The 11,085-nt window shown below is 47.9% G+C and overlaps 1 protein-coding gene across 6 annotated transcripts; it reads left to right on the forward strand.

Annotated features, from left to right (window-relative positions):
* LOC110402904 (zinc finger CCCH domain-containing protein 11A-like) lies at positions 1,483–10,693 on the forward strand. Of its 6 annotated transcripts, XM_021405505.1 has the most exons (9): positions 1,483–3,390; positions 4,531–4,662; positions 4,929–6,044; positions 6,826–7,017; positions 7,212–7,260; positions 7,512–7,619; positions 7,988–8,368; positions 8,960–9,123; positions 10,423–10,693. In XM_021405505.1, the coding sequence occupies exons 4-9, from the start codon at positions 6,964–6,966 to the stop codon at positions 10,651–10,653; spliced, it is 987 nt and encodes a 328-aa protein (XP_021261180.1). In that variant the 5' UTR covers positions 1,483–3,390; positions 4,531–4,662; positions 4,929–6,044; positions 6,826–6,963; the 3' UTR covers positions 10,654–10,693. The 6 variants fall into 6 exon arrangements, with proteins under 6 accessions (XP_021261180.1, XP_021261181.1, XP_021261182.1 ...); XM_021405506.1 differs by lacking the exon at positions 1,483–3,390 and having other exon boundaries at positions 4,516–4,662; XM_021405507.1 differs by lacking the exons at positions 1,483–3,390; positions 4,531–4,662; positions 4,929–6,044 and adding exons at positions 6,060–6,717; positions 9,561–9,628 and having other exon boundaries at positions 10,423–10,637.

Raw genomic sequence — 11,085 nt, forward strand, 5'->3', positions numbered from 1 at the left:
AAGCTCAAGGGCAGCTGGAGTCCCTCCTATTGAGGGGGTGCCAGGACCCCCAGGCGAGCAGTCCCTGCCCTGGGTGGAGAGGCCCACAGCCGCCGCCTGCCCCGGTTTCTCCTGTGACTCCTCTGAGAACACAGTGGCAGTGGTGGAGTGCCTGGGAACCCTACAAAGGACTGTGGGGAGCTCCTGGGCGCTGGGGCCCATAGGGCAGGTGGAGCGGCCTGGGCCAGATGCAGGAGGCCCCTGATGGGAGGCTGTGGGGCTGGGGGTGGCCGCGGGGCTGTCCTCCTGTCCTCCCTCATGTAGCACCGGCATCCCAGCAGTCCCACTGACAGCAGAGCTCTGGGCCACACAGGGACACAGTGGAGGTCATGAGTTTCCTGCCAAAGCGCAGCGTGAGGCCTCTCAGACACGGCTGCAGCTCCCACAGCGAGGCCGCCTTGACAGGCACATACATGCACAGGAAGCCCACAGCGATGCTCCGTGCTGCACGCACCTCCCCAGCCCATTGACAGAGATCCTCCCCATCCCTTGTTGGAGCCACCGGAACAGAGCTCCAAGGTCTCCTGGGTATTGACTGAACATGGCAGCCCAGACCAAGGGTGGGAAGTTGTGCTCTGGAGCGATAAGCAGTGGCTTTCCAGTCCGCTGTGCACAGAATGTTTGTGCCTTCCACCTTTTCTCCAAAAGAAATGTAAAATGTATGTATTAATTGGACTAGGGATCCGTGACTGCTTTAGCCACAGTTCTTACTTCAGTAGGTACACAAGTAGGATGGAGTCCTACAGCACCTAAATGTGCTTCCTCCTGGGGATTTGAATGCATTTGTTAGCAGTATGGAGAAATGAGGCATCGGAGAGACAACATACTGGCAAGTAGCTCTGCTGAACACACTATCAGGACTCCAATATTTTTAAACAAACATCATGGGATTTTAAGAGCTAAATTTTGGTCTTAGGACAGTATTAGTCAGAATGATATATATATATATATATATATATTTGTTCAGTAGAGGAAGTCTGTGAGCACACTGGTGTTGCTGCAGGCTTATCCAGCAGAAGTGCTAGCCCACATCTCTGCTGCCAATCAGTGATCATCTTTTTAACTTAAAGCTTTCTAGCACAGTTGTCTCTGATCCCTGCAAAGGTCACGGGGACTGCAGCAGTGCAGCTGAGTTTTGTGATTTCTGGAGTTAAGAACGTGATCAGCATCTGCAACAAAAAATGGTTCTCAGTGCCCAGTGAGGATGTTCAGCAGTGCATGTGTAGGCTTTCTGCATGGCAGATTTTTATCTTGAAATGACTAATTTCCCTCTGCTGTAGAGAAATGCTCTTTTTTTAAAAAAAAAATTCTTCAGTTCTGCAGATTCCCAGAAATCATGGATTATAGCACTCTTTTTGCATGGGGTATTTTACCTCAATCTCGATAGACATCGAGGGAGGTTTCACAGATTTGAGTAAGTGAATATTTTGCAACTGGCAACATATCATATAGACCCAAACCACAGCAGAACAAGGTTTAATGAAGATTAAAGCCTGTGAATAAAAAAAGGATTACATTCATACTCCTTTCATTCTTGTGTTAGCTGGCTTCAGTTCCAACCAGGCGGACCTACAGTGTCTTGCAAATGACACTTGGGAATCAGGTACAGGTAAGAAGCACTCCACAGCACCCTACAAACCCTGGATGAATGACAGTAGTCAAGGAGGCCTTTGGGCTCTGCAGGGTCAGGATGTAGAGCAAGAACAGCTGAGAATAAAGATGGTGGAAGGATTTAATGCCAACTCTGAGGCTCAGTCTCACAACCCGTGTGCCCGCTGCTCAGCTGCAGCAAGTGAGGTCTGGGTGTGTGCAGAGCATGCCACGCACCATGTCCTGAAGGCAACGGAGCACCCAGAGAGCAGCCCAGGGAGGAGAGGGAAAAGAGAAGCAGGCAAACACCTGGTGCCTGCATGTCCTCGGGGAACAGCTTCGAGTCAGGCCGCACTTCCAGTCACTGCCACGAAGGCCTCACCTCTGCCCTTGCCCTCATGGGGGCCGCATTGCCTGCTGGGAGCTGTAGTCCCCGCCCTGGTGGGGAGGGGCGAGGCAGCACCGGCAGGAACTACGACTCCCAGGATGCCTTGCGGCAGCGCCAGCTGCTGCCATGACAGCTCCGTCTCCAGGCAAAGGCTCTGCTTAGTGCATTGGGGGTGCGGTGAGTCAGGCTGCTGCCTGACTGCTTGCTTTCTGGAAAGAAACCAAAACAGTGCAATCACATTGGATGCTACTATTTGTTTCTACCTGTGTGTTTACAAAAAAAAAACCCAAACCGAAACAACAACAACAAAATCCCACAAAAAACTCCACCAAAAACGCATCAAACTGAAGCTAGGAGGTGGATGTCTGTGATGACTGAGACCCGGGGCAGTGGAAGCATCGAGAAGGATGTTGTCAGAAATCAGAGATGTGCTTAAGGAGATGATGGGATGTGCATGTGTGGCAGGAGTGCCCTGAGCCACGTGTGCTGCTCTGAGCTCAAACCACTTGTGAGGCGCTGAGTAAGTGCCATGTTCTGGGTGCTGCATTTTGCATTACTCTGTCTACTTGCAGGATTGTAGCAGAGTGCTGACCTGCTTAAAGCATCCAACTCAGATCTTGCAGGAGAGTTCTAACAGCTAAATATGAATGTGTTAGTAACCTCCAGCTGCCATCCCGGCAGTGACATTTTGGATTTAAGAAGAACAGGTACTCCCACAGTGTTTTTGTTGTGCCATGGGCCATCTCCCCTTTGTGCAGGAGCTGTCAGTGGTTGAAGAGAGCAAGTGGTGAGTTATAAATGTGCTGAAGACAGACTGGAATCCAGTATGAGTTTAGCACTTGCTGCCTTACAAGCTTCTGCACCTGCATTAATCATGGCTAATAGGGGGTCAGAACTGATAAGGTGCTGCACACTTGCATTGAGACTGGAAGCTGCTTCCTTTGAAATTGATTTTTTTTTTCAGCAAAAATAGGGATTTGGACAAATTGTACCACTGGAACAGCATCTTGACAACTGCAGGACTTGCTGCTGCTCTTCTGGAAAATCACAAATGATTTGACTTGGTTTGTACTAACTGTTTACTCATTTTCCCATGTGGAAGGAGGCAAGAAGTCTCTGAGCAGAAATGTGTCCTCAGCAAGCTGGGTTTACAGAAGAGTTCTCATGATAGCAAGAGGTAACTGAGTAAATAAGTTTCCCAGGAAAGGATGCCTTCATTCTTGTGTGGGAGTAGGGGAGGGATCTCCTTGTGGCAATAACAGGCTATATCAGATCCCACTGCTGTACTTCTTTGAGAATAGGAACAATGCTGACAGCAATTTACAAGCATGAAAAAAAGACTCAGGAAGGCGTAAGTGAAACATGGCTATAAGGTAATTATCTTTATGGCAACTTTCCTTTCTCTCCTATTGTGGGAAGTACAAGAGTTGCTGCTAAGTGAAGTGAAGGTTATTGTTAGCTGTCTATAGGATGATGCAGTGGAATGGAAGCAGAGGAGAGCCGCTGCAGCGCCTCTGATGTTAGGATCTCTTGGTGCCCTGTTGCCAGAGTAGCTGTGCCCCGGCACAGCCTCCAGAAACGTCCTTCCATTTGTTTTGCGGCTACTGGGATGTATACCAAGATGTGAAGGTGAAGCAATGCAGGGTATGTGTAGCCAAGTCAGGAACTGATCTCTGGTCTTCCAGACTGAGTGCTTTAATTGCTGCCTGTATTTTCTCACAAGTGCTGGATCTGCTGGCATGTATTAAATGGATATGCTCTTGGCATACGTGTGATTTGGGCACAAAGACTCCAGGATCCCTTTCAGCAGGGCTGCTCTCCTGCACCTCATCCCCCAGGCTGCATGTATAGCCGGGGTTCCCCTTCCCCAGTTTAGAATCCAACTCTTGCTCTTGTTAAGCTTCATGCGTCTGGATTCTGCCTAGCTTTCTAATTTGTCTGGATCTCTTAGCAAGGCCTTTCTACCCTCAATGGAGTCAACAGCTCCTCCCAGTTTAGTATTACCAGCAAACTTATTCAAAGCACCTTCTAGTCCTAAGTCCAAGTCATTTATGAAGACATCAAAGAGAACAGGCCCTAAGAGGGAGCTCTGAGAAACCCCACTAGTGACCAGCTGCCAGCCTGATGTAACCCCATTTACTATAAGCCTTTGATCCCAACCCAGTATTGCATCCAGTCCCCAGAGGTAATGCTGTGGGCAGCTCACTGTCATCTTTGGGGCTGGATGCTGCCTTTTGGCTGCATCCCTCCCTTGCAGCCCATGGCCCAGCTCTCTGGAGCTCCTGGCTCTGCTGTCATGGCTCCAGGTGTCCTGCCAGGCCCCTGGAGCAGCTCTGGAAAGGGCTTTCCTGATGTCATGAGGGTGTCATATGCTCAGGTTGCCAGATGAAAATTGCCTGGGACTGCTACGTCTTTGGAGCAGTGGAAGTGACATTTTTTTTATTTTTAATAAACTTCCATGGCAGAGTTTTCTTTCTCTGGTGTTTCCTTGAATCGTCTCTGTTTTCTCGTAGTTTCCAACCTGCCACTCATTCCCATCTTCATCACCACACAAAACACCGGCGCGCTTCACCAGTGCAGAAACATACAGTGCTACGCTCGTGTGGGAAAAGCTGAGAGTGTAGGAGGAGCAATGGAAGTCCCAGGTGAGTGATGAGAAGAACAGCAGATGGGAGGGGCTGAGATGAAGACTGCCATTAACTCTCTGAAAGAAAAGGCTGTTACTGCATATTCAGATTTCATTAGAAATAGCTCTGGATCACTATGAATTAGAGACTGCGGATATTGCTTATGCTGGAAGCAGAAAAATTAAGAAAATTGGGAAAGGGAGAAATCTTAATTTGATGTAATTTATTCTCAAAATTTTCTCAGTTAGGCCACACTCGTGAAATCTCTCTCATTAACCACACAGGAAGAGAAGAATGACGGGAAATAGTGCAGAGGCTTGTCTTGTTGGGTCATCAGCCCTCTGGTGCCAAGTTCCCAAGCAGCAGCTCCTGAAAGAAGATGCCCTGTGATGCTCACAGCCCCATGGGGTGGCCAGCAGGGAAGGAGGTGCAAACCGTGTCAGCCTTGTCAGCACAGGCAGGAATGTGTACTTTCAAGAATCCTCTGCCATGATGAATTAGTACATGGAAAAGTGAGGTTATTTACCAAATCTGGGATCTTGCTATTCAACCATTTCCTTTCTCTGTGTTCCAGATAGGTCATGTTAAAAGCCAGCAATATCACTGCTCTACAGAGTGTTTCTAACTGGAATTTGCTGTTCTTTTCTTAGAGGAAGGGATCCAGCGCTTTCCATTCAACAAAGGGCCAGTGACAACTTGGCCTGCTGTTTTGCAGTCAAGACAGCAGCAGGAAACCACAACAGCTGCAGGAAGTACAGCCCCAGTGGCTGACCAGCTCCTGCCAACGGAGCGCTCTTGCCCAAGAAGAGAGCTCCTCGGCATTGCCAGCAGGTAGACAGAGCACCAAGGCTCTTCTGCCTTTGCCCAGCTGGCTCCCCAAGAAGCACTTGTCTGTCCTCAAAAGAACCACAGGACTGACTCAACTAAATGTCACTGATTTTTCCAAAGCCAAAATCCTTCCACCTCCTGAGCACTTCCCGGCTGGAGGCAGCAAGAAGGGAAGACCTCATAGGTCTGATCGTGCAGTGCCAGAGTGAGAGGGTGACCCGATCTGACTGCACCAGAGTCATCTTAATTTCTCCTCTGGTCAGCTTAAAATAACGCAGTTGGGTGTTCTTTCTGTTTCTTTCTTCAAATTTGGATCAAGTAGGTGCGTTTTTCCTTAGCTTATGATGAAAGCACAGAAGGGATGCGTGCGGTTGCCTGGGTCACCATGGTTGCTGGATGGGAAGGCCTGGCCTACAGCTTGTGGCCAGAGCTGGTGCTCTGCTGTCTGTGCTGCACTCGCAGATTGAGCTCTGGGCCTTCCCTGGAGAAGATAACACTGTGAGATCACGTCAGAACCAGCACTGTGCTGTGTATGTGACCTGGATGCACCTTAGACTGAGCGGGCTGAACAGGTGAGTTGAATTGGTTGCTGGATGGATGCTGGAAGGTGTTTCAGGAGAAAAGCCAGGCTGGGTAAAGGTCCTTGCGCTGCCCTTTGCCATCGCACACCACACCCTTCCCAATGATTGTTGCCAGGGGTATTTGATTCCATTTCAGATTATGTAAGAGCACTGATTTCAGAAATAAAGAATGAGAGCGTATTCTCCTGGTATGCGTCTCTGCTCCAAGAGCAGACATAGCAGCTGTAGCAGTAGCCTTCCTCTAGCAGGGACTCCCTGTGCCTTGTCAGCCACCAAGGAAGAAAATGACAGAGAGAACAGGAGAGCAGGTCCTCCCGGTACAAATATAGGAAAGAAGGAATTAAGGATTAAGGGAAAGGCATCCCATTGTAAACAGGGGATACCTAAAAATGAACTATTAATGACTTGGGACCGGCTTCCACCTGAGCATTCCACAGTCACACTGACTCTTCTGTGACACCACCAAGCACAGCGCTGTGAGCCCTGGTGACACACGTGAGCCTTACAGCCACAGAAGCGCTGTGCAGCTCAGTGGACATGCCTTTCCCGTGGCTGCGCCAGCCCTCTGCTCAGGGAGCGCTGTTGGCAGTGGGAGTTTGACACGTGTTCCCAGCTCACTCTTCCATGTTCCACAGAAGGTTGCTTTAGTGCTGGGATAGTTTCTGTACGCAGCTGATTCATTTCCCCCCTCAAGAAACTAATTTGAGTAACAGAAGAAAGCAGGGAAAATGCTTATTCCTCATCATTTTTCACCTCTCGATACTTTCTTTAGGGTTAGTTTATTTCCCTGATCAAGCCAGGAGAAGACCTCCAGTCCAAGAAAGAGTGAAGGCAGCTCTTTCCAGGAATGGCAGAAGTCCCCATGGAGAGATCTCTGAGAACCTGAGCTTGTTCTAGGAATTTCTCCAGCATGGCCAACCAGGGAGATGGTTCCTATTCCCGTTTCCACTCCGCACCTCGCAAGGTATGCTTGGGTGTCTGCTGCTTTGTTTTTCTTGCTTCTCTTTAGTGTTAAAGAGGGAGGGGTTGAGTAGGAGGAGGCCTACTGCTCTTTGGTTCACTGAGTAACCTCTTAGGTTCTGCGTTCGGTTCTAAGAACGAGACATAATAGCATGGACAATTCTCAGGCTGAACTCTTCTGTGTTATTTTTTTTTAAGATTCGATTGAATCATGATGAGACATGGGGAAAATGGAAAGCCTTCGAAGGTAAGAACTACTTGTAAGCTACTGCTGGGGAGCCTTCCTCTAAATATGACTGCATAAAAGGTATTTTTGATGTTTGAGAGAGGAAAATTGCAGTTCTGTGTTGGCTGCAAAACTGGCAGAAAAATAATCAGCAGCTGAGGGGCAAATGTAAGAAAACATGCTTGAGAATTTAAAGATTGTGGTTGCCTGTTCTGACATCTTCCTCCAAAGAGATGTTCTTCAAGTATTCCTTGTTTTCTCTCTGCCTGAAGCTGACAGGAGGGGCATCCCAGTGAAGCGCAGCCTCGCTGAAAGACTGGGGAAGAAGGGGGAGGTTGACAAAGCACCAAAGAGTGGTACAGGTGCTCAGTGGACATCAGGATTTGATGCTCAGATTTTCTACTCAGGCTGTTTCTTCTTTCTGGTGATAGTTCTCCTGCACGTTGCTTGTGCTCTTAATCCCTGGGATTTGAAGTTCCCTCTCCAGTTCTGTCTTGAAATGCGACCCCCAAGCTGACATTGATGCAGCCTCCCTCCTTTGTTCCAATCCGTTTTGTAGTTCAAGTCCCCAGCTCTCAGAAGGAGTGACTAGGGTTGCCCTCAGTACAGACTAGCACGCAGAGAGATAATAACTGGACAGTCTAGTTTTCCTTTGTATTGTGACAAATTTTGGAGACTGAAAATATTGTTGGACTCTCTTTACATTTTGGTGCTTCTCATTTCTTGATGATGGCTGCGAACTGTACAGGAGACATCCGAGTGAAAACACTGGAGGAAATCCGTCAGGAGAAAGCTGATCGACAGGGCAGAACTCCAGCTCAGCTCCGAGCTGCAGGGCAGTGTAAAACTGAAGGGCGCAGCTCAGAGGCAGGGCCTTCCCTGGCAGTCTACAGGGCTGAAAACAAGACACAGAGCACACTTCCTCTGTCTGTGTCTGCCAAAGTGAAGTTGGAAGAGCCAGCAGAAAAAATCAAGGCCCTCGAAGAAATCCATATTAAAACCTTGGAAGAAATCAAGAGGGAGAAGGCTCTGCGGCTGCAGCAGAGGGAAGAAAGCGTGTCAGCTCCTCCAGCACCACCTGCACCTGCCCCAGCACGGAGGAAATTAATACAGACCCCAAAGCTAATAGGTACTATGTTGCTGTAGTACTTGCCCTGGGGAAATACTATTGTTATCCCCAAATTGAGTTTGCATTGGGTTTGCTTCTTCTGTAGAGGATGAAAAAGTTTAAGGCTACAGAGCAAGAAAGCGCCAATGCATGCAAACACGTCCTTCTCCTATGAAATTATGATGGGCTTTGGAATTTCCCACTGGAAAATGCATTCCATGAGCGTCTCTACACTCCAATTTATCTTCTCTGTTTTCTGCTATCTACTTGTGATGGGGAATCGTTCCTCTGCTGTGTATAGGTTGACCTTCCTCTTTGCTTAGCTATATATATGTACGTACTTGTAAATCATACATCACCTTCCTTAATGTGGAGGCCAGTTTCTGTACAAAAGAGCAGGGAACGGAACATCTCATTGTTAAGATCAGATCAGCTTTGTTAAAGACAATTGCATAATGGATGAGAAGAGCTCAAATGCTGTGTGGATTGCACATTGTAGCCTTTCTCTCAGCACTGGACATGAGGAAATAGACACATGGAGGAAACAGAGGTAGTCAGGGTTCTTCTGTTTTGCTGCTGAAAAATGAGAATTTTTGTCTGGTTCTCTTAAAGCACCCGGAAAAGAAGAAAAGAAAAATGTGGAATTGAGCACATCTGTTCCAGAAGCTGTCTGTGCTCCTGCACGGAAGCATAAAGGAGCTGAGATGTGTCGCTGCACTGTGCGTCCCAGCAGCACTGATGCCACGGAGGAGCCTGCAGCTAAAACTGCGGCTGTGGTAAGGACAGTGGCCGAAGCAGCCGTGGATCCCTAGTCATAGTGATACGGACGTGTTACATTTCTCATGGGGAAACAGTGGAAGGCTCAAACGTTCTCCAGGCCTTCTCTGTCTCTGGAAGCCAGGAGCTGCCTGCAGGATGCTTGCAGTAACCTTCCCCAGCTTATGAGAGGAATGGCAGCGTTCACATAGTGCTCTGTGATTCCGCCCTTCTGGGATTTCTCTGTGGTGTGAAGGATTTTGTCCATGAGTGCTGTGTTCTCTACAACACGCAAGGTCCTTAGTAAGCTTCAGATGGATATGAAGTCTGTTCAGGAGCACTAGGGCTCTGTATTTGGGTTAAGGCCCAGCAGTGCTAGGGGGGAGGCAGCATGGAGGAAGAAGGTGCTCAGGAATGTTTCCCTGTGCATCATTTGTGCTGTCTTGTTTCTTCCTAGGCTGTTGTTGCAGCCTGGTCAGAGGACACACTGGTCACCATACCTGAAGCAGAAAAACCTCCAAAGAGGTGGTGTGCATAACTTGTTTTTTTTCTTAGTCATGATGTTTTCCATGAACCCTAAGTTCTTCCATGCCTAGGAAAACTGAGGGATTTGATGTAATTTGTGCCAAGAACTGTCAAATTTGTCATCAGAAATTCTGTCCTAGCAGTGAGCAGGAATGCTTATTTAGATTGTTTTCTTAATGTGCCACAAGTTGATACAGCATTCCAGAGACTTCTTGGGTTCTCTGAACACCTGAATGAAGGTGAGGCGAAGTCCTTCCAGTTCCTTGTGAAGTGTTAAATGAGGAGTGGCCAGCTATGCTTTTTGGTGCTCAAGAATGCCACCTCAAGAAGCAGAGACTGTGGCCACACTGCTAGGAAAACAACAAGAGGGTATGGATGGAGATCAGACTCCTGGACCAACAATCAAACTCTGCTGAGCATGCCATGGGAAAGAGAACTGCAGTAGGGAACAGATATCTGTGGAGGTTGACTTCTGAATGTTACTGCAGTCAAACTAACGAAGGTGCCAAAGGGCTTCTGGCTACAAAAATGGGACCATGCTTGCTAGGCCCCAACTGCTCTGTCTTCACTGATCAATCCCCACACTGAAAATCGTGCCTGCTTTTGGATTGGACCCCAGTTGTAGCCTCAGGTTTAAGTAATAACAACCTCTGTATTGGTAGGAGTTGCAGGAGGGGTTAACTTCAGTTTTTAGAGCTGAAGTAAATGTGTCTCCAGTCAAGAATGGTCAGTTATTGATTTTTTTCTTACTTGTTCTCCCATGTCCCGACCTGCACCTGGGATGCTGGGCACAGTCAGAGGACTCGAGCACTGCTTCAGCTTCTCTACAAACAGCAGCAAAGACACAAGAGCTGTGCTGCACTGGGGCAGGGACAGCGCCCTTCTCTGCAGAGGATGACTTGGAGAAGCTAATGCTGGACATCGCAGGCGGAGAACTGGAAGGAGCAATGGACTTGGAGCCAGGGAAGGATGTGGATGAGCTCCTTCAGGAACTCTCTGACCTGATTGACAGCATAACTGAATAGTCTTATGCTATATTAAGAAGAAAAAATTAATAAAATGTTTTCTTTTTTCTTGTATACTCTAAGGCTGTACTTTTTCTTGCTGAGGCTTTGCAATTATTTTTATTTTCTCAATTTTTTGAGGTACTTATGACTTTTCCAGTTAGCTCTTGGGATCCCTCCATCACTGCAGTGATTCAGATGGACTCGGCCCCTTTCTGTCTTGATGGCATCGGGGTATCCTGTGCACCAGTGTCCCCAATGGCATTATGTCCCTGTGTTTCTGACATGCCAGACCATCTAATCAATGCAGTCCAATAAATCCAATTTTCCCTTTCCTCAAGCTGACTCGAGGCAGGGCCACTCTTGTACTGTTTTTTAATCGTTACTCGCTTGTTTTGAGTGTGAACCAAAATGCTCATTATCGACCTCAGAAATAAGATCAAGCCATATTTT

Source organism: Numida meleagris, chromosome 7 (assembly GCF_002078875.1).
Source record: "Numida meleagris isolate 19003 breed g44 Domestic line chromosome 7, NumMel1.0, whole genome shotgun sequence".
Classification (NCBI taxonomy): domain Eukaryota; kingdom Metazoa; phylum Chordata; class Aves; order Galliformes; family Numididae; genus Numida; species Numida meleagris.